The sequence below is a fragment of the Pipra filicauda genome, unplaced genomic scaffold, assembly GCF_003945595.2.
Source record: "Pipra filicauda isolate LSUMZ 115617 unplaced genomic scaffold, ASM394559v2 scaffold57_size4234018_pilon, whole genome shotgun sequence".
Taxonomy (NCBI): Eukaryota; Metazoa; Chordata; class Aves; order Passeriformes; family Pipridae; genus Pipra; species Pipra filicauda.
The window spans coordinates 3,455,738-3,480,339 of record NW_024104731.1 but is presented as its reverse complement, the minus strand read 5'-3'; the positions used below and the strand labels follow the sequence as shown (position 1 = coordinate 3,480,339).

At 35.9% G+C, this 24,602-nt stretch overlaps 1 protein-coding gene across 7 annotated transcripts in view; it reads right to left on the bottom strand.

Annotated features, from left to right (window-relative positions):
• The window catches only part of OXR1 (oxidation resistance 1), a 266,597-nt gene that overhangs the window by 30,706 nt on the left and 211,289 nt on the right, over positions 1-24,602 (bottom strand). For 6 of the 7 annotated variants that reach the window (XM_039387650.1, XM_039387647.1, XM_039387648.1 and 3 more), the window contains 6 exons: positions 24,261-24,380; positions 18,983-19,135; positions 15,006-15,190; positions 11,159-11,943; positions 7,149-7,317; positions 3,968-4,130 (listed from right to left, as the gene is read on the bottom strand). In XM_039387650.1, the coding sequence (XP_039243584.1) occupies positions 3,968-4,130; positions 7,149-7,317; positions 11,159-11,943; positions 15,006-15,190; positions 18,983-19,135; positions 24,261-24,380 (1,575 nt within the window). The remainder of the gene's footprint in view (positions 1-3,967; positions 4,131-7,148; positions 7,318-11,158; positions 11,944-15,005; positions 15,191-18,982; positions 19,136-24,260; positions 24,381-24,602) is intronic. The other variant, XM_039387649.1, reaches the window with a different exon arrangement.

Below are 24,602 nucleotides of genomic sequence, written 5' to 3'. Positions count from 1 at the left end.
TCATCTCTCTGCTGATCCAGTATTATCCAGCTTGTTATATAGTATTATGTTCATAACACATTTTAAAATGTAAGACACAACAAGATGCACTAGCATCCCAGCACTGAAGTATACAGTAGGGAATAGAAGTAAATTTACAGAAGAAATATGATGAAGAATATAGAAAACTTAATACAGCAGTGCATTCTAAAACTTCAATGTCTATTTTAATATAGAAATGTTATAGGCTACAGTCCAGATCCAATAAAGAATATTTGAAAAAGGTTTCAAGATTGGAATACTGGACATAGGTGCTTATCTGACCATGAGACAATTACTGTTTGTGACCTTCACATTTCTACAAATACACAGAAATAGAATTGAGACACTCCAGAAGTTACAGTTTTGTTAGTGGTGAAAGGTTGAGTGTCTGAGTCAAATGCCATTCCAGGAAGGCAGAACTTCACTTGCAACTAATGGTCTGATCTAGTAAGCATTTTAAAACCACATCTAATGTTCTAACTGAAATTCAATTTGACAAGTGAGTTATTATAGAATATTGCTTTCCAGAAGTATTATGTCTATGTTTCCTACAGACATTTAATATGCAAAACCAAAAGGTAATTATTATGAAATACAAGTCCAGAACACGACTCACTGCGTCTGGGAAAAATTATTTGCAATATCTATCAACTCATACTTTATTTCAGAAATTAACTTCTAGACAGCTTTAAATCAAACTAATTTTCTGTATTTTTTGAAAAATGAACAAGATAATGAAAACAAAACAGATGCACTTCCAACTACTTTAAGACTACTGTGTGGATCCTAAGACAACAAGTTTCCTGTTTTCAAACACCTTGTGGATGAGTATTTAGATTTACATGGACCTGAAGTATCACTCAGTTTTGAATAATGTCAATAAATGAGATCAAATGACAGGGAGAAGTTGGGGGAAGGGGAAAGGAAGACTCAACTCTTTAAATAAGAATTATTCTAGTGCAGAGCAATTCATCTGTTTCCTTAACAGATTTCAGGTTTCAATAGGAAACTACTATATACACAACTTGAACTAAAAAAGGAAACAAGATTAGACCATAAAGTACTGATAGCAGTTGTTTCTGAGGCACTGCACAACAGAAGGAGTCAGCTTGTTGTCAATAAACATGCATGTACTTGCATGTTTAGATGCAAGCATGGAATATGCTTTGGAGAAAGCATTTGTTTATTAACACAAACTACTATTCATTATTTGTGCTAACAGATACAGAAAGCCATTAGCATTTGCACTCAAGACACATCAAGTAAAAAAAGAGCACCATGATAAATATACCTCTCTGTCTATAGCTCAGTACAGATGGTAAAAAAGAACCACAAAACCAACACCAAAACACACCTGCATAAAAAACCCCCAACAATCCCATACAACTCATAACACCCTCTTCTTTGGTGTAAGCCCATTTACGTAAGTTCAAGACAATCACAGAATCACAGAATTGACCAGGTTGGAAAAGACCTCTGAGATCATCAAGTCCAACTCTTGATCCAACACTAGACCATGGCACTAAGTGCCACATCCAGTCTCATCTTAAGAACCTCCAGGGATAGTGAATCCATCACCTCCCTGGACAGCCCATTCCAATGTCTGATTACTCTCTCTGTAAAAAATTTTTTTCTAATATTCAACCTAAACCGCCCCTGGCAGAGCTTAAGACCGTGTCTTCCTCTTGTCCTGCTGCTGGTTGCCTGGGAGAAGAGACTGACACCCACCTGGCTACAACAACCCATTCACCTTCATTCCTGTTTCTCTGATTTTAAGACATTGTACAGTGATTACAATTACAGGCAGAACACTTTCTGGAAAAGAAAGATACTCCACTACCTTAGTCTTTTGGTAGATCAACAGTACTTTGCGATGTATTTGCACATCAGGATGTTGCTTTCCATTTCCCTTCCACCCCAATTCTCCCACCCCTGTGATCTGAAGAAGGCAGGCTGTTTTCAAGCCCAATACCTACAAAAAGGCTTCAGTTACACTGTTCACCTGCTTAGATTGCACAGGAGTAAAAACGGACAGAGGAAAAGCTTGTTGGGTTAACGGAAGGAAGTATATTGATTGAAAATAATGACTGAAATTCAATGGGAGTAATGAGTATGACAACAGCTACAGTGTCCTGTATTTACTGATACTTTCTAGCATATGTTAAAAGCCACTAAATGCAGTTTTGTGTGATGACAAGTTGAATCATCTCGTACTGTCAAACATTTCCAATTAAAAAGTTAGTTTTTACTTTCAGATTTGTGCTAGAAATCAGAGGAAGTCACATTACTCAAGTCAAAATGCACAAAAGACCACATTACCCTATTTCTTGTATTTGCATAACATCTTTTTTATCAAGTTAACCATTTCACTAATCACACTAACTTCTAAATCCAGAAATTATTTGATAATATTAAGAAACCAACCTTGACATAATGTCACATAACACAGAAATTACAATATTTTTGAAATATGTCTTCTACAACTGTTTCCAGAGAAGACCTAAATAAAGGCTTAAGCCATGGCTTCATCCTATGGTAAATAACTTACAGATTTTTAGTACTTGCAGAAAATGGATTGTCTCAAATATCTTCAGAAATAGCTTCTAAAAACTTACAACATTTAATCATGAATACAAATTTTCACTATTTTCTGTTAAAATTATTCTGTAATTATATTAAGGTGCTAAGTTACTGAAGAGCTCATTAAAAAAGACATACTGTGCTTTAAACCATAATATTGATCACTTTTCACTGATCCTCATGTTCCAAAAGGCCAAGTTTCAAAACATCAAACACTTATAAAGGCTTTGAGCAGGAGTCAACACCAAAACAACTGCTGGTAAAAGTACTCAAGCAAAACATATGCTGAAAATATGAAGGTTCAGAAGACATATTCTTATGATATTAATTTCCATGTCGGAAAGCAAATATGGTTCCTGAAAAATCACTGAGCTGCAGAGAGTGTTTTGCAGCCACAGTCTAATACTTCACGTAAGTAAGTTGGAAGTCAGAGTTCCATGATTCTGCATTTTGGAGCTAAGAAGAAAACTACTACCCGTAGTTAAGACTATTGCAGTTCTTTAAAATTTCTTTTACCCTCTACATAAAATATAAGTGTAGACTTCCTTAATTTCAATGTGCTCCATTGCAGGGTGGGGGTAGGGGGAAGAAAAAACAGAAGATCAGTCTACAGTCAGAGATGGCAATTGCTGTCCTGAGACTCAAACAGTGCTGATGGGATACTTCCACAATATATATATATATGACAAGAATCATCAAACTTTTGACCAAGACTTGAAGGCACAAGACTACAAGTGCTTTAACTGTATGTACACTACAAAACAAAACCATGTAGACATGTAAAGATGTGTCCATAGAAGCACAGTGGACACAGATTCACATGAGAGAAATGTGTTTGTTATAAAAGTTGAGACAGTTCCAGTTACATTTTTAAAGTTCATTCAACAGTGTCTTAATGCACGAAGAAGTTAAAAGTGAAAAATTAATTAGTGAATTATTGAAACAAGTCATTAATAGATGTTCCTTTCCTTTTATGCTGCTCCATCCCTTTTTTTCAGTCTTACCAATAAATACTGAACACTCTAGATACAATAATAAGTATCAGAAAACTGTCAGTTTACTAGACTGAATATTATGTCTGCTTCATCAAAATTGCAACTTCTTTGCTGTACTCACATTCTTTTCACTTGGAGTTTTAAGTTACAATTTGCTTCACGCAAAAATGACTTGCAATTGTGAAATGTTGCCCTGACTTGATGTTAGAGCAAAGCATTAGGATGGCATAAATTAAACAGTCATGATCACAGTAATCAGACTAATATAGCACACTGCTTTTGTTTTTCTTCTCGGAAAGTATTTAACACTACCTTTTTTAATACTTTCATTGGAATATATTAAAATAATATTTGACACTGTTCTTCCTTACCTCCCACTCTTTAGCAGCATCTTCAGTAGTAGATTCTTCACTAGTTTCAGGCTCTTCCTTCTTTTTCACTACTATAAATCCAGGTTCCCGAAGAGACTCCCCAGTATCTTCCGCATATATCTCTGGACTCCACTGGATAAAGAAGACATACAAGTGATCTGTCCTAGAGAAGTCAAATAATGATACAGAGAAGAAAGATAAGTTCTGTGATCTTTTGGATCCTGTCTAATAACATGAAGTATTTAAGGTTAAAATGAAAATACTTACTATTTCATGTTTCACTAGGTATTAGAGATATATTTGAAAAGAACTAGTTAGCCCTTTTAATTTCTTTTTAATTATATGAAACTGATACTGGAGGAAAAACGGGAAGCAATTTGGTAATGTATTAACCGTGATTTCATATTCAAGTACAGGTTTCAACCACTTCTGTCCCATTGGAAACCTCTGCTTACAACTGAAATAACTTCCAAAATAAAACACCAACAATTTTTTATTTTATTTAAAAAGAGTTACATAAGAACAAACAAAATTGGAATTTAAAGATGCCTGTTTTCCCTACTCCTGAAGAAGAGATGAACGTTCTTAAGACATATAACCAAAATTATACAGATTATGAGAATTACTACAGACATGAGGGAATAAGACTGAAAGCATGCAGACTACTCTGACTGCATTAAGTACCACGATTCAAAATTACCTCCTTTTAAGTTACCTGCCCAAATGGCATGGTTTTCCAGTTTGGAAGAGTAAAATGCCCAAATTCACAGAAGAAAGTTATTTGCAATCCTACTAGATGTCAGTTTGTACTGTTTAAATATTTCCTGTAGGTGCACAGACAGAACACTAAAAAAAGGACCTGCAACAAATCCACTACTATCTCTTCATCGTGGGAAAGAGACTCAGAGTTAGAGTTTTATGGCTCTGGTTACAAGAATTTGACTATTCCTTATGTCTCTCTTCAGAGACACTGACTACAGTCAATCTGCATCCTGGTTTAGCCTAAAGAACAGTATTTGAACATTCTTCTCCCCCTCCCCTTACTAAATCCTTGCAAAACTGAATAGTGGAAGAATACCAAGAGATGTAGAGCAGTATCTCTGCAAAAAACTGCAGTTTTGTTTTTCATGTGCCTCTGCCTAAAGGGATGCTGCACACAGGTGTGTAGTAAGAGTCTCTAACCAGGGTCAGTTAATCAGTTACCCTTCTTAAAATTAAGGTTCCTGGACAACACTGATGAAAGGAAAAAAAAATTCTCTGGCAGTAAGAGAATGTAAAAGATTTCAGATGCATGAAGTTAGATAAGTTCTTTTACAGAAGTCAAAACAAGAAGATGCAGACTCCTCATGCACTGAATGAGATATCAATTTTAGGATGTCATAGCACTTCTCAAGAACTTGGAATTGTGTATAATTACAGCAGCTAAAAATAAAGGCCCACAAAGCTTGATGCTTAAGGAACTCTTAAACGCTTCTTCCCAGACTAGCTCATTTGACATTAAGAACACTGAAATAATGCAGGTTGTCAGATACCGACTTTTCTCTCCTACCACCAGGTGAAGAAGACAACTGGATTGACACTAAATGTTTTTACCTGCGCACAGTAGCATTCATCAAGGTTAACACCAAATTAAGAAAAACAAACAACCCAATATGGGGACATGCGACTTTTTGTGTACAAAAAACACAGGACACAATAAATGAATAAAGAACTGGTACTATACTCTCCATGCAATTAGAGAGACACCTTCTATAGGTGGAGTAATTTCCAAGATCAGATACAGACTGCAAACTAAGAACCATCTTCCAAAACAAGTAATAAACTCTGCCTTATGCTGAAGATAAGTACTTGCTCTGCTACATTAGAAAATGAATCAAAGAGACAATAAATGTTTTAATCAACTGAGCTAGACATCATTGTCATATGTGAAACATTTATCAGTTTTCAAATTAAATATGACACTGATAGAACAAGCAAATTTGAGTTGACTGTAACGGCAAGAGGATACCTGGCCCAGACAGGATTAACTACATCAGAATCAGTGCGACAAGACATTTGACTCAAGAATTTGCATCATCTCCTCCACTTAAGAGGAGGCAGGAGTGATGTTTAAAAGTGGACTAGTGATGTACTAGCGTAGACTCAATTCTACCTGTTGGATAACTCGAATACTTTGATGTAACTTAGTCCACTACACATTTCTATTCACAGAGGACATGAAAAAAAGACTACTGCCTTTCTTGTTGCAACCAACTTAAGTATGAAATGATTATGTTTGTAATCAACCTTTTCTCCTTTAGATTAAAGAACCCCACTTACTTCTAATTTTCTTTATATGTTACACTTTCTAGGCATTAATTAGTCTTGCTGTTTTCCTCTGGCTCTTTCCAATTGATCCATATCTGTCCTCAACTGCAGTGCCTCAACTGGACATTCTATGCCATTCAGCTCAAAAGAAAAGATGGAAAAGTGACTTCATCATTTTGAGTAAGTATTTATACAAGATGATAGCTTTTTGTTTCTTTCTTTTCCCCCCACTCTTTGTCAAGGATGTAATAACCCCCAAAATCACATTCAAGTTGAAAATAAGCCACGGTTTCCTAAAAAAGATCATTTCAGAATACAAGACTGTACAAGTGAGCACAGACACGTCATGTCTTTGAGTGCAAAAAATTTAGATATTTTTCCAGCAGACATACTTAATTTGCTTCCTGGAAAGGTTTCATGTTCCATGTATGAAGATAAGACAAAAGGGCCCCAGCTAGCTCTTCTGAACTCAGAGCTCTTACAAGTAGAGAGAATTTTTAGGAAGTTTCTAAATAACGGGAAGTACAGGTAATGACAATAAAAACTTTGTTGCAGAACTCACTTCCTCCACCATACATAGATTCACTTACTTGAATCTTTCTTTCAGCAATTACTTGCTACAAACAAAAGCCTAAATAATACCATGAGAAACTATTGGCAGAATCCACAAGTAACTCAAGTAAATCAGTAAAATTTCAGTAAGGTAATGAGGTATTCCAGGGGCAAATACAAACCAAATCAACAATATCCTCAGATGCTGACCTGTTTTTGTGATGCTTTATAGACACAGTCACTGAAAAATTCTGAATGGTGCAGAAAAATGAAGCTCAAAGGCCTATTGTGAAGTGTTGATTTTTACAGTTTACCTCCTTACCTTTCTTGAGGAACAGCAAACCAGTACTCATGTTTTTTGTCCCTCTGTGCATACTGTTGCATTGATGCACTTGCTTGAGAAACAAATGTTTTTCTCATGGGTTTTCCAACCCTGAGAAGCAGAAACTTGTGAGATCGATGTCGTCTTTTCTCTTTTGTGACTGAAGACCCTGTTAATAAAGAAAAAGTAAGCTATCCACAGTGTACAAAAAAGCTTAACAAAATCACTAACTAATTTTGTATTAGGCAGTACAGGTATATAGGACACATATAAACAAGTAATGGGAAACAGGGTAATATAAGTAGTAATAATCCCATGTCTGTTATGTCAATTGCATCAGCAGAATATACTTCAGAGTACAACACATTCAACAATTGTTACATTCATTTCTGGAGATCCCATTATAATAGTATTTCATCCATCACTGAAAGTATTCAGAAGGTATTCTCAAAGCATTCCACTCATCACTGAATCAGACAACCCTCCCACTATTAAACAGATACACCACATACATGCAAAAGATACGATTCTACATATGTACTTTGCCTTGATTCATACATGTCAAACCTGTTCATTACTTTTCATTTGCAACTGGAAAAGTTCTAACACTACTAATACAGGATTAATTTTACTTTATTAGCTATATCAAACAGCTCAATGGCATGAACACCATCTCAGGATGAAGTATACTGGATGTTACAGTACAGATTTCTCCCTCCAGCAGTATATTTAATTAAACTAATACAGTTATATGATTACCCTCAAGATCTGGATTGTAAAGTCAGCACAAGGTAAAGGAAGAAGCCTTCTTAAAATTGTTTCTTTACTAGATCAATTGCCCAAATCCTCCAGTCAAAAGAGATTTTTATAAAGGAAGGAAGGAAAGAGTAAATTTAAGAGTTCTGATCATCAGTTATGACAACCAAGGACTTATCCTAGCTCTGGTATTAAATGTACATACAGATTATGTTCCAGTTTCCTAGGACACTCATTTTTTCTTTACAGTTGAAATTCTCCTTCAGTTTTTATGCAGACCAGAGATCCACTAAGCACAGAAAACATCACCTTCTTGATCTATGAACATTGATACTGTATCTTTTCTCAATCAGATTTTCAGCAAAGAGTTTAGAATAGCATTGCTCACCAAGAGCATATTTTTCCCAGCAACTATTTAAATGTGCGTCTCCTAATTTTCAGTCAACATTTTAGAATTATACCTGATTTATACAGTATCATAAATTAATCATAACATGCATTATTTGCAAGTATTTTATAAATGTGTATGCTCAAAGGTAAATTGTCAGATTAAACAAAAACACCACTAAAAAGAAACAAAAAAGATGGTTTCATAGGTCTGGCACATGAACTTTGTGGCACTGTTAGGTAAGTACTCCTAAAATGACCTGATACCTGGTATTTTGGTCCTTCAAATACAGTAGTTTAGAACTTCCCTGAGCTCAGAGAAGTGGGATGATATAGTTCCAGCTAGCAGACAGAATAAAACCAAACAATTTAGCCCTACCCCTAAGTCTCAAAAGAGTTATTTAAGATGCTCTTTTTTTTGGTGTGTTCTCCAATATATTCTTGTATATTTGATATAGACTTAATGAGAACGGATTTCAGCAATGGTTATTGTGTGTCTCCTGCTTCTTGTTTTTCCTTTCAATCTCTGCAAATACTTAGCTGACCAAGCAGCAAACAGACATGTCATTAATGTTATTTCAGCTTGTTTATACACACAGAAAACTATAGACCATTACAGTTTCTCCAAAGTACCAACTACATCTAGCTTTATTTCAGTCCAGAGGTTAACATAGGTGTCCGTAAAAATAGGAGAGTTAACAGAGTTCTGGGTAATAAAAGAATTAAAAACAGATACAAGGGAGACCTTTTTAGTTATTCTAGTCTACTCACAATTATCTACTTGCATTGTGTCATCTGTTCAATATTCAGAAGAAATAGATCATTAATTCCAAACTCAGAAACATATGACCTCTGCAAAGATCAAAAAATAGTAGTTCCCGAACCCTAAATGCTCAAAAATCCCACAGAAGAAAAAAAAAAAAAATAATGAAGTCCTTGTTGTATAAAAGAAATTAAAAGACTGTCTAGGTAACTTCATGATCCAAAACTCATAGTATGACTACTTCAGAGTTTTATTCTGACTGTGTTCATGGTATTTCAAATTTTAAATGACCTAGTATTTTTAGTGTCCTACTGTTAATAGATCTCTCATATTTAGTCTGATGCTTTTCAAGAGTTAAATAGCAGATCTATGCTTTTACCTTGGTTCTATTTAATTGTACCTGTAGAAGCTTCACCAAATCTACCTAACTTGCAAAATATTAATTCTTAATTTACTGGTTTATTTGCATTCTGCTAACACAGCATGCAAGAATAACAAACATGTAATAATTCCTACTGAAGTTGAACTGAAGTAATTGGTACAAATCTCCAAAAAGGAACCTTTGTTTTTTTTTAACTTTTTTCTTTCTATTTTACCCCCTCAAACTTGAGCGAGGTCATAACACCATGTGCAGCTTTCTAGCACTCTTCTGTGAGACTGTATGCAGACACTATTTGGTTACCTGTGTATATACTCTGTGAGTGTACAGATCACATAACACATGAAAAACCTGCAGTTATTATGATAAAACATTTCAGAAAACCAAAACTAAAGCATTTAATGCAACCAAATTACAAATAATATTCAATTATAAGAAAAGCAGCAATTGCAGCAAAGAACACTTAGTACCTGCATTTTTTATAAGTCACAATCAGCAACTACTGCTAGCTGACATATTTGCCAGAAGACTACTTTTAATATTTAAGGCATAAAAATCAAACTTATTACAGAATGATGTAACAATTCATCTGCTTCAAATGTCAAAATTTAGTACTTCCTTAACAGGAAAAGAAAAAAACCAAAATGAAGACGAAACCAACAAAAACTATTATACCAGATTCTGAAGTGTAAGACAAATTTCTATCAACCAAAGAGTGTACCTTTCTATTAAATATAATTTCGACTTTTAATTATTAACATAAAAAATTTGACCTTCAAATGCACTTCACATATCTTTAATGCCTATCACACACAAACAGATTTTTTTCTAGCCCCCAAAATATTGCACAATTAAAACAACGACTTTATTTATCTCCATTAGTAAGATAGCAAGGCATCAGGAAGTGACCTATGATTTTTTTAAAAAGCAAAATCAAATACATACAGAAGCATATTTAAGTTGCTTAAAGGCACAGCATTTTTCAATATGAAAAACTTCAACAGACCTTCAGGATAACTTCCAACTAGTAATTCCAGGTCCTGATCTTTGCAGAAGAAAAAAGGTACTCAAGAAATAAAACCTAGTTGTTCCCTGTATCCATACCATTAGTGTCTTATCATCTAGCTCTTATTTGTCTTGAGAAATGTTTTTTGGATGTTTAACCTTGTTCTAGTCATCATGAAAGTACAACAAGATGCAAGTGAAATAATATACTTAAAGTATCAAACCCAGTGTTAAGACTCTGGTGTTTGTTGCTCATACCATAAATCTTAATCACAAGGCAGACATGCCATAAATAACCAATTCAGTCCCCAAAATTCATTCACACACATGTACACTGTGATCAAAATTTAAGTGAGAGCTAGCTGATTGCTAAAGAACATTTTTAACTGTGACCAAGGTATCACAGACCTGATTTTATAGGCTTGTTTAAATCTCCCCTAGAAAGATACTGTGATTTAGTATGACTAGAAATACAATTTCAATGAGGAAAAGTTACAGTAACAAAGTTATCTGTGTTTTCAGTTTCCTGAGCAATATTTTCTCCACTACTTTAGGTCGTTTAGCTTTGGTGTATCTTCAAGCTAATGAGAAACATAACTGATACATGGGGAGATGTGTCACACAGAATGAAAACAAAGTGCAAAAATTCTATTGAACCGTAGGGTGATACTTTGTCAATCCAAAGGCTAACACTGTATCCATAAATACTCATTGACTCACCTTCTAACCGCCCATCTCCTGCAGATACAGTTTTCTGACTAAATTCTTTTTGTGAATCGTGTTGCACGTTTTCTCTTTGTTGTTTTGTTTGTTGCATAGTGTGGGTCTTCCAGAGCTTGCGGAGTTCTTCAACTTCTGTCTCCGAGTGTTGAGTTTGCTCTCCCACTACTTTTCCTTTGTTAGCTGTCTCTTTCTTTTGAGAGTCTGTGGTATCTTCACAAGGTGGACATTCCTCTTCCTTCTCATTATCTGGTTCTTTTCCTAGTGAGGAACCTTGATCCTTGTCAACTTCTGCCTCTTTGCCATGCTCCTCACTACTGTGTGATCTTTGCAATGACTGCTGGGGGACATCTGTAGTATTTTCAGGAGGTTCTCGTTCCCCCTTTATAGACATTTTAGCACTTTCTGAACTTAAGTGGGTACCAAACTGTTTAACACTTACAGCCATTTCGGCACTGGGCTTTAAGTCACTGGCAGCTTCATTTGAGTCTGAAATGACTGTTAAACATTCAGCACTAGTCTGGTTTATTGTTTGGACAGATTCAGATGATGCTCCAGAAGATTTATCTTGGCGAAGCTCATCTGAGGAAACAAGTTCTTCACGTATTGGAGAGAGTTCTGATTCTGTGAATACATCTTCTGAAAGAGACTCCTCTGTGCTCCTTGGGGCAGTACTAGCACTGTCATTGCCTGTATCCCGCATCCTGGAATCCATTTCATCTGTATTGCTCTTTGCAGATTTCTTGGAATGGCAATGTTCTCTTACTGACAGTTGTTCTACATCTCTGTTGGGCAAATAAGAATGTTGCTATAACAGTTACCTTTTATATCAAGCTCATTTCTTTATTAAGTTTAGTTTAAGCTCTTAAAAAAACAAACTCCAAAAAACAACTTAATCCAGAGCATTAGTAATATACAAGCATAAAATATAACACTGTAACAGTAAACATAGCAGACCTTTTGCCAGCATGACATCGCTAGGACTTTCCAAGTCCATGACACTACTTACACAAGGACAAGCTCTCCTGTGAAACCAACTAGATTGTTTGAGGCACTTAAAGTGTAAAAATAAAATAAACGCCAAAGTAAAAACAAAGAGCTACACACAACCATAACCTCTAAAGGTAAAAGCCACCCACAACCTTTTAAGTTTTGTCTACCAAAGAGGCCAGTACAGTTGTACAGATCTCTCCCACTCTATGAGGAAGTTGTCACCTAGCTCACAGGTAAGAAGTGAATGGCAGAAGTCATCTGGTCTAACCTTAGCTATATGAGCCAGTCAATGTAGAACAACAGTAACATCAACATAGATGTTACTATTGTGCCCATGGCATTTCTGCTAAAACAGGTCTTCAGCAGGTACCTAACTTTGAAGATACCATTGTTTGGCAAAATAAATCCCCAACTACTTGTACAACTGAAGATGTGATAAATAACATAAGTGAAAAGTAAGCATAAAAACTTATTTTCCCCATAGTAAATAGTCTTACTCAAACCTGCCTTTCAAGATGAGTTAACGAGAAATTCTATGAGTTTTAGAAGAGGAGAACTAGAACGGTACTGTGAACATGCTCAACTACATCTACAGAACTCAAGCTTTTCCCTGTTGTCAAAAAAAAACATAAGCAGTACACAACCTTCTTAATTCTTGTATTTATCTTGACTAGAGTTCTCAATTTCCTTGCTATCACAAGCCCATCACCTCTTCCATTACCTATTATTAAACACTTTCTAAGAAGCTTGTATCCTAATCTTGTATCTTGAAGGATAATATATTCACTCAACTGTTCTACAAAACTTTATTCAGTTAGGTCATATTAGTGAGACAGTGCTGAAATTCAGGATGTTTTTGAGACGCTTATGCACCCTCTTAGCTAAGTGTTAAGGTGGAACCGATATTATGCTGCTGCTGCTAGAGTAATTCTGCTTATAAAGCATGTAGGTTAGACTTTAGAATTTATTATCTATTAGACTGGGCCATTTCCTAGATTTTTCAGGATTATGCTGGTAATAGGTGCTCTTATACAAGCACAACCTAAGGTTCATGAAAACCCCAAGACATCTGTATGTGGTCAGATATTTTTTTGTCCAGTTTCAGCACAGATTGTGGCTTACATATAGAAACCACACAACACAAAATTGCAGTTTTAAGAACCAAAGAATCCATTGCGTTCACAATCATTTTCCATATCAATAATCTGAATACTAAGATGGTTTTCCCAAATTTAAGCAGGTTTGACAATTGGTAAAATTGGGAGAAAAGAGGGTTAACTGTAACACTGGAATATTTAGGAAAAAAACAGTGAGAAAACATGATTTAAGTCTAAAACACCTCAAGATACAGGTCTTGTCAGATCTAGCTGTAGCTGTCGGGACTTCTGTTTTTACAGACTTGAGAAATTTGATTTTTATTTTCCCTCAAATTTACAAATATGCCTCAAATTTTTTTTGTGAGGCTACAGTAAAAAGGTGTTGGGACTGAAGAAAATGCTAGAAGTATTTTATCTAATAGTTTATAAAGTTGACATGAAAGATACATCAAATTGGACATGCAGGGCTCTGAACGCACAGTGTGACCTTTTATTAAACAGACATGTTTTCATTCCATATGAATTCATATTATAAACAAAACAGAAAATATGTGCTACAGGAGCACAAAAATCAACAGGTCATGGAAGCTAGATTTGTAAGTAATTACTAAGTCATTAACAAGCTAAACATGCTAGGAAAAAAAGTTGTCTTGCAACTGCAGTATTATGATTCAGACAGGTAGGTTAAAAGGAGTCATCTAATTTTCATTACCTTATTCCTTCCACTGTACACCAACTGAAGTAGGAACCGTGAGCAACTTTTTAAAACTCATTCTGGAAAATAAACTTCCAGAAAAGCAATCATGCTGAAGACATCCCCATTTTGTATCAAAAGCCCCAAAGTACTTCTGCAGCAATATGTACTTCAGTTGCTCTTTCAACAGACAGATGACTTCAGGCAGCCAAGACACCAGTTCACTACCCAGTCTATGCCAAAACTGAACTTCAAAATGGTAGGAGGCAACTCAAATATCTGGATGTCCAGAAGTAATAAGATTATCAAGAAAGATGTGCTTAGCGTGTTACCTATAAGAACTGTAAAATGGTATTTTTCAGAGTTCTAAATATCTTTACACCTTAATTAAAATAGCTGCATTTAAGATTTACACATCAAGTAAACAGATTTACACTCGTACACCTAGACAATTGTACCTTGGTTAAAGGTAGACAGTCATGGTAGTGTGCAAATGTTTGCGCTTTGTGAGTTGAAATAGGTAAAAGGGGGCCTTTACCTGATTATTTTTTTAAATCCTTTTTGGTTTTTAAAGACAGAATTTATCCTACTTCTGAGAACAGTATAAAAATTAGGCAGCAGACAGAACTGAATGAAGATTTTTAATAATGCTGTTTAAAGTTGGTTTTAAATGCCTGCCAGGCTAAGCACCAGTTTAGCTCACTGATGCAAATTTGTTGTTTGCACCAAACAAGGCTACACGTAAAGGTGAATATGTGGCCCCTCCTCTAGCCCAAAAGGGAATAAATATATTCCTAGTACCGTGAAAACACACACAAATCTTAGAAAATGAGTCTGTAACCATTTGTCAGAGGAACAAGGATTTGGGAAGCAAGTGAAAAATGGTAAACAATGAAGATTCACACGTAAGACTTTTTATGTTGCACTTTTCTATAGGGTCAACTTTTGATGTTCTTTCTTAACAAAGAAAACAAGGAAAACACTCATTTGCTGCTTTTGTATGGTCAACATATGGCTACAGTTCAAATTTACTCAAAGCTTTTCAAATACTATTCTATCTTACATGCTTAATGAATCCTTAATTTTGCTGTCCACAATTTCCTTATACAGAGCAGCTGACATCACTTCTTCCATTGGACACATGATGCCATATTCTTCACAGCCGTTCTCTTGGACCAGAGGATCCATTTTATGAGGATCAAACATTATATTATTTGGCGTCACTAGCAGCACACCATTGACCGTACCCTAAAATGAGAGGGAAAAGAAGTGATAAGTTTTCTCCTCCATATTTCAGCTTCTTCTCCATCTTTTTGGTAGGAAAAAGGTATGTTCTTTTTTTTTTAAGCATCTCTAAATTTAGGTAACCTGATACAGTTTCTTATGTTTTGCAGTCATGTAGAAATGTAACTTTTTCTGAGGAAGCAAATTAATGCCTCCTATTTTCCCCAGAGAAAAGTTTTGTTCCTCGCAACTAATCAATAACTGGTTTTAGTAAAATAAGAAACCCTTGCACCTTAATGAACACACTAAACAGCTCCTCTGAGGGTAAGGAGACATCCTTCCCAGATAACCACAGGGCTTAACTGGTAGGTCTGCAAGCAATTTCAAGCATCATCTAAAACTTGACTCTTAACTCTTCTCACTTTCTGCTATTTAATCGGAGAACAAATAAAGAGAGACCTTCAAAAACTGCCATTTATCTTCGTTTTCTTTACACAAAAATAACACAGTAGCCAATACAAGTCATTCTAACTTAATGGACCTGTTAACTGATTGGACAAATATGTTTACAGAATGGAAATAGAATAAAAAGCACTAAAGACTTTTAAAGATGCAACTTTGGATGGATTTAATCACAATGATACTGCTGCAGTACATGAAGTAGATTTTAAACTTTGAGTATGAAAAATTTTAACGCCGCTATTCATATTATGAACTGCGGCATTCTTACACAATCCAGCTGTAAAAACAAAGGTAATTTACAATATGTTGAACTTTTTTTAAACAAAAGTGTTAGAAACACATGCCAACACCAACACCACTTGCCTGCTACAGAAATTCATTTAACTGTTAAAACAGCAGAGTTTGAGCTAAAACTATGAACTGGAGGAAATCTAGCTTTAAGTAGAATATGACAGGGATCCTTCAGTTACAGATCTTGAATCCTAAAGACTACAAATCTGGACAAATTTGTGCAAGAATCGGAAAAGAGTCACTTCATGTACTGTTGAAAGTTATCAGGAAATTAATAAATATTCAGCTTACTGATAAAGCATTCACAGTTATTACAAACATTGTACATTGGGGGGGATTGTTTGTTTTCAGTTTCATTTCAAGAAGACATATCAGGGCAGCATGAAACACAGCTACAATCCTTCCCAACTCCAGAAATTTTTTCTCAGGTGACAGTTGACAACCTTCACAGGAGAAAAATGAAGTTGCCATTAGTAAGGAGAAAGGAAAAGTTTCAGAAGCAGCTCCAGCATCTAGATGTGATTCCTTTTAGTGGTTCAGTGCCTAGTCAGGTTTTATATGTGTCTTTTAGAGTCCAACACATATACCAAAGACTTTAAAGTCAGCAGAACGTATTTACCTCATTCCAAAATACTGAAAAAAATTGTCACTGGCATTTCTTTTCCAGCACTTTCAAGGTGCAAAATAGACTTTCAAGGTGCAAAAAGGACCTCCCAAGAGGAGGACTGTCAAGAGAAGTCAACATTTTGTTATATCCACTGTAGTCTAGAAAACAAATTTAACATGACTGCAAAAGTCAGTTCCTCTCAGAAGAGCAACTGCTTCTCTTTAAACAAACATTACTTCTGTAGATTCAGTACATAATCAAAAAAAAAAAAGCAGCAGCATTTCTATGTCTGAGTTCTTTCATTAATGACCACACATGAAAGTGGAATTTTATTAATATTCTATAGATCTGATACAGAAGAGACAAGGTCATAGCCTTGATGGCAGCTGGATGAGATAATCATTATAGGTCCCTTCCAATCAAAATATTCTATTCTTTCACTACCCATATATTACATGTGGGAAAGAAAATAGAAGTTCTAAATCCTATACAATACCTGAGACAGAAATCTGAAAAATCATTATAAAGGGAAGATTAGAGCCAGAATGTGGATATTCACATGACCCTGTCTCTAACTGTGCTTAACATCCTGCCTCTAACAGTTAGTAGGGAGCAAGTGCAATGAACAGAGCAAACATTCCCAGGTTCCAGCCACTGCATGTTGGAGAATTCCTCTCTGCTGTCCAGGAAGTCACAGGTGTAACTAAAAGCAACTGCAAACACATCCAGAATAACAGTGAGAAATGACAGTCACCTTAACAAAAGCCCCTTTGCATAATTAGACACATTGAAAAATAGGATTTCACTAGATTTAGGTTTACGAGCAGCAGTCACAGTGATGCCAGACTCACAACTGAAGCCCTATAAAACAGTTAACTAGGAGTTTCAAAATCACTTCCAGAGTGGGAAGCAGAGGATGAATCTTTTAAGTTTTCTCTAGCAAACTTTGAAAATTTATCATCCTGCATCATCAGAAAACTTATCAAGGACAGGATAAGACAACACTCCAGAGGACATTTCTACCACATGTGACAAAGGCTAAATTACATGCTAAACTTGTAAAACCTGGCACTCAAATCTGAGCAAGTTCATACTCATTTCTCTCCCACGTATGGACTGATACTGTGACGAATTATATAACTCTTTAAAACAGAATTCTACTTCAAGCTCATAGAAAATAGGCCAGAAATACACAGGTCAAAGACAAACGCTTCGTAATATTATAATGAGAAAATACAGCACGTAAATAATATATGTAAATTTTAACCCTAGATTATATTTTTCCAGCACAGCCAATTTCTAAACAAAGGCTCATGGGCCTCATTTCCACTCCATCACAGCACCTAAAACTGTTGAGTAAAGATGTGCCTCTGATGAATCTAAAAAACATCAGCTAAAGACAGGATGCCAGGAATGAAGAAAACTAACTGCAAAGAAGAACAATGTAACAAAGAAAGCTGTTCCGGTACTTGCCTCATTGACTTCTAACACAGAACTTCTGTCAATAGGCTTCAAGCCTATACACACATAGATCTGTGACCCTTTTCATCAGCCAAAAAAAAAAAAAAAAGTGGTTTTAGGAGATTCTTATTAATCTGTTTATCAGTAGCTGATCTGAAAATCTATTGCTGAGCAACACAGAATCAGCAGTATTTTTATATACATATCCAAACTTTCAGGCAAAGGAGAAAGTAGTGCATGATTTTTCATAAATAGTGTCCAATAGTAATTTTTCTGTGGGGTAGGAGAGTAAAGATTGTTTTTTCTGTAAAATGTTCTGAGGTAAAGTCTTTTGACAGTCTCAGTCCCTAAAAGTCTGTGCAAAACTTGTGCACTTATGAGCCAAATGGAGGTGAATTAAGTGCCACTAATTTGGAGACATTTGTGTAATGACACTACTGAGAGAATTGTAACTACTCCTTCAAAGGAAAAAAAAAATTAAAAAACAAAAACAAAACAAACAAAAAAAACCCCACGAGATTTTTACCATACTGTACCCAGTGGAGAACAATACAGAATTGCTTGTTTACAGAATCAGAGGTTTATTCTGCTCACCCTATTCTGCTTTAAAATAAAAAATTAAAGCAAAGCTACACAGCTACAGATTTCCTTATACCATAAGGCATGTCCTTCTCCACTGTAAGTAAGAAGAATTCATTACTAGAGATACTAACATAAGAAACAAAACAGAACCTCAAGCCCTCAAAAGAATTATGTAACAGTATGTCATCAGGGAAGTTTGTCACATATCGACTGCTTGCATCATGTCTTGAAACAAGTGGCCTGGGGAATCCCAAGAAAACAGGGAGTAAAAAGAAATATATTTATATAGACATATATAGCACATAGGTAGATGATTCATCTACCTATCTCTGACTAAATTTTACTGTATGGTTTATGATTTAAATGTGCTTTATTGTTATATTCCATACAGTAACACCTGAAGGTTTCAGTACCTTGCCATTAGTGATGTATTTGCAATTAATTTTTAGAAATTTCTCTGTAAACGCTTCCTCCTCTTCGGACGTGGATGATACCACTCTCGTAGGACGAACACATGCATGTGCTGGTGAAGCAGCTGACTCTTTCTGTTGGACTCCATCTGAATCCTAAAAGGAAATATAAAAAAAAACAAAACAGAATTTAGCAACTTATCTGTTTAAATATTAACTTTTAGAGATTTTCTGTTGTGTAATTTTTGTTTTTCTTTGACGTGAAAACAAATGTAAAAATAGGGTTCCAAATCCACTCCAGCTTAGACTGCTTTGATCCAAAGGACTACAACTAATGAAGCACAGCTCTACCAGCCCCTGATAAAAAAATACACCTGGGCAAAGATAATCAGAATCAACCTAGGAAAAAACAACAAAATAATGATCAAAACACATAAGGAGATCATACAATATTCTGTCACATGCAAAATCTGAACAGAAGTTAGCAGAAAGGATTCTTTTCCAACTTCAACAGAAGTCCTATTAAATGTCCTTCCATAATATTATACACTACTTTAAGTTGGAAGGTCAGCTAGTCTAACCCTGTTGCCAAAGCAGGTCTAAACCTACGTTAGATCATGCTGTTCATGGCTCTTCCAGTTGAGTTGAAATCTTTAAGGCTGGAGATTCCACAGCCTTTCCAAGAAGCTTGCTCCAGTGTTTAGCCACCCTCATTGTGAAAAGTATTCTCCCGTTATTTAACCAGGACTTCTTGTGCAGTAACTTACAGCTGTTGCAGTCCATCATTTATGAACTTCTGAAGACCTTCACTCTTCTCACTCTGACCTGTCTACTAGGTAGTACAACAGAGAAATCCAGTTTTCCATCAGTATTTTCTTCTCCAGCAAAAACCCCCCCAAAAACACAAAAACAAAATTAAAAAACCAACCCAACAAAAAACCCACACCTCAGCCAGTCCTTGTGCCTCATATGTTTCCCTTCCCTGATCATCTTAATGCCCTCCACTGGACTAGCTCCAGCATGTCAATCTTTTGTCTTGCACTGAAGGTGCCAGAAGTGGACACGATACTGCAAATGCAGCTTCACAAGCCACCCTTGCCTCAACCTGTTGATATCCCTCTTTCACCTGCCACTTGGCATGTGATTAGACTTCATCATCACAAGTAGACATTGTCCAACATCTCCACCAGGACACTAGTCTCAATCTCTCCTCGGCCCTTAGTTTCTCTGCAAAGCTGCTATGTAAGTAGCCAACCCTGTACTGTTACATAGGGCTCTTCCCTGTCCCAGGTAGGTCTTAGCTATTGTTGAACTTCAAGATTCTGGAGAGATGGAGCAACAGAAACCTCATGATGTCCCTGATGAGCAGTCCTTGTGCCTCCCTCCACTGTATTGACCGCTTCCCTAATTTTTGCTCCCCACCACCAAGCTTGCTGACAGTGCATTGTGACCTGTCCCACCAGTCAGGGTCCCTGATAGACAGATTATGAACTGTATCACCCCAACAGGGACCCTCAAGGATTCACCACAGAAAACAGTGTTCGAGACCAGGCTGGATGGGGCTCTGTGTAACTTGATCTAGTGGAAGGTATCCCTGCTCATAGCAGGGGAGTTGGAGCTACATGATCTTTAAGGTCCCTTCCAACACAAGCCATCCTATGATTCCATAAAAAATAAACATTCAATACATGTGTGAGATTGTTTAAGTTTGAACACAAAGATCCTGGCAATTTTTTCAGCCCATCTTTTACTCCACCTACTCAGTTCACATTTCCCCAGTAACAAGGCTGCTTTGGGACAGTGTCATAGGCCTGGCTATAGTCAGGGTAAGAAACATGCACTGCTCTTCCCTCAGCTGCTGAGCCTGCCATCTCATCACAGAAAGCAATCACTTTTGTCAGGCACGATATAAGCCTTAGTACATTCACTCTGTTTCCGACCATCTTTATCATTCACACGCCTGGATGTAAGTTTGAGAGGAATTCTCTCATGACCTCCCTGGGAAGGTAAGAGTTATGCTTCTTGCTGCATACCAGTATATCGAACTAAGTAGTGAACATGAAACCCTACCCGTGACAAGACAGTGAAAAAAATTGTCTCAAATAAAAAGATACACATATAGGAGTGTGTAGATACACATATAGCCTATTTTATAGACACAGCAACCCTGTTTTAGAGCTTCACCCATGTTTAAAGGCTTCCATTTTATACACAATTGCTACTTTTAGTTATTAATATTACTATTTTTTAAAAATGTCAACTTCTATGTTCCCTTTGGTTTTCTGCTTTGCTGTACAGTTCTATTCACTAGTACAGACTGCAGCTAAATGCCTTTATCATATCCAGGAACATTATGCACAACTGTTTTCAGTTCATTCTCTGGCACTACTTTAGCCTTTGCCTGCATCTTTCAACTTTTGTTAAAAAAGCAAACAAAAAAACAAGACACCCTGTAGACCACTGAACTGAATTTTGCTGAAAAAGCTAAGGAAGGTATAATTAAGAAACAAACCTCCTGGAGATAAGTTCTCCTTCTACATAAGCTTTTCTAGTAAAACCTATGTGGACACCTTCATGACACATAACTTAGCAAGTGGCTGTGAGAGTCCTCAGCTGATCTCCAAGCTCACAGTGACTAAGGCAGCTATTTCTCATCTTATTGCCACATGACACAGAAGTAGGAATAATACTGGTGGTAGACTTGCCAATTTAATGATGATGCCCTTATCACTACATATTATTTTGAAGTGGATTTTAAGCTTTATAGGTAACGAAGCATATTGCATCATCTCAAATGTGTGCAGACTGTTGAATGAAGAGATACTTCAAAAGCCCAGCAGCATAAGAAAGGCTTAAAAGCCTAAGCTAGTTCTTACACACACAGTAACAAAGTTAGTGAAATACACACTGATATCTTAGCTTAAGCGTAGCAATGTAAAAAAAAAAAAACAAACAAAAAAACCAAAAAAACCCCAAACAAACCAAAAATACAAAACCTCAAAAGACCCCAACTTTAACAGGGTTATGCAGATTATATCAGCCACATGCTGATTTGTCCTTAGCCACTTGGTCGTGTTAAGCTACTCTAAAGTTTATTAAAACAGAAATAAAAGAACAGAGTATAGCATAGCATAGTTTTTGACTCAGAAGTTCAGATATTTGTTAATCATCTTACCTACCAAGAACTCAGTGATTCAAAAACCAGAGCACAGAGAGAAGACTCATTTACATTATACAGGCAGAGGAACATATTCTCTTTACTTCAAAATGTAATTAAATTTAAACTGCAAATCTAGAGTCAAAATTGGAGGAGAGTCAAAGACTGACATCAAGAGAGCACTAGAGAATGTATGCTAGTATTTCTTTCATTCATAGTGATAGAAATCAGCAAAGAGAAAAGAAAAACATGAAAGATAGGTAGTATGATGAAGAACAAAACCCTTCAGCCTTAACAGGTCACACAGAAGTTGAGTGCCTTTTGTGTTGCTGGAGAGACTGTTTGAGAAACAAAACCAAATACACATAGAGTCCACACTGACAAATGCAAGTGATTTCTGTTCTGATTTCTTTTGACAAATATTCCCTCCTTCCTTACATGTAGATTGAAAAGCCTCAGAAACAGAACAGACACTTTATTATATATCATCACATTGCTCGTTTGACTTTCCCTGAAGCATTTAAGAACTGCTTGTAATGATCCACAACACATAACGAGATGCACAAAACAGTTCTGCAATAATAAAGTTCAATTAAATAAAACTTAACACTCAAATTGTTGCTAACATTGGACAATAAAAAAAATGTTTTGCAGAAGAGATTTTTAAGTATTTTTGTCTACTTTGTTTCTTCTACACTTTTAACTTTTATCTCTGCTATGTGCATATAGCCAATAAAAAAACTGTCAAATAAATTACAGGTATAGTTATGCTATTAAGCCTCCTTAGCTACTATTTGCCAACAAGCATATACAAAATAATTGACAAAAGCACAGTATCTGATGAACTGTAGAAAAAGCTCTGATTTCTAACAGTAAAGCAAATAATTTTCTCTCTAGTAACTTGACACAACATATGCTATATGGGCAGGTGTATCGTAGCATCTACAGTCATTTTGAGACAGATATAGACACAAGATACATGATACAAAAGTGTATTCTTGCAGACTAGTCTACTTACTGTGCTACAACACCTCCAGTCTGCCATAAAACAACAGAAATTATTCAGCACTAATGGCAGCAGATATGAGAACAGGTATACTAGGTCAGAGCAAAAGCACAGCAGCAAAACCAAACAGTAATTTTCAGTAGAAGGCTCACCACAGCCTTTGTAATGCAGTTTGAGAACCTATCCAGCAACAAAGTAAAACATTTAAATTTAAACTTGTCTGGACCAACCAAGTCACACAAGCACATAAATAAATACTTTGAGTCTTAAACATTCCTAAACTTTGAGCACACAGAACCCAGGAGTATACATTTGACAGTTGGACTGAGCACTATCAAAATATGCTATCAAGAAAATCTGTTGTTTGAGAGAAAAAGATAACTGGGAAAGTAATAGCAGTGATGTATTAAGAAACATCCGATTAAGGTCATATTTGCATGAATTACACAAAAGCTCAGGCTCCAATACTGCATCTTCCTGGCTGGAGTGTTCCCCATGGAATTCTGTTGACAGCAAACCAGTGTTACTGGAAAGACATGCTTCTACAAAGCTAGCTCCTACCCAAAAATCTACTTTTGAGCTGAATTACAGGGCAGCTCTGATGGCTAAACAATTTCAGTATTTTGAAAGTCTACAAAGGTAGAACTACTAAGCAGAAGTGACCTATAATCAACTTAGTTTTTGTAGAAACAATATATTGGACAGAATACTCAGGTTCCTCCTGCTGTAGAGATGTGGGAGAGGGTTTTCTAGTTTCATTTAGCAAAATGAAACAAAAAAAAGTCTGTTTCAGTGAAGGGCAAATACAATCAAATGCCTTTAACTAGCTTTGAGATGTAACAAATACAGAAATGCAACAGAAACTAACTAAGATTTCAATGTGCAAGGACAGTATTTTGCTACAAACAACTTGCCCTCAAATCAGTTTTCACACAGAAAACTGCCATTTCAAGACTAAAAGCTTGTATTTACTTTTAAAAAGGTACTATTTTACTTTTAACTCCAAATGTTGAGTACTTTCTCCCCAAAACCAAAGGATAGTTTAAGAAGAAAGCATAGCATCTGTAACATTTATCTTGTAAGGGTAAATTAATTTCAAGTATAACAGGTATACCTACATTTACTGTAGCCTTGTCAAGCTCTGCTTCGGAAGATGTAGGTGATAGGGGACTTATAGGACTTAGAGAGGGGGAGCTGTCCACACTAGAAATGTAGTCTGGGTCAGGAACATACAAAATCTATAAAGAAGATATAATGTAGTTAGAAGTTAGATATGCTTTCAGATTTACTTTAGATTTCCCACCAGTTCAGGTATATTTGCTAGGCTTTCTCAAAATAAGCTACACAAACCATTCCTGCTCCCATTACTTTTAACAGAATTATGAGCTGAGGGAATAAACAATACCACACGAAGTACTTCTTCATTTTAGCTTTTCAAGTTCTTTAATTCTATCTTGATA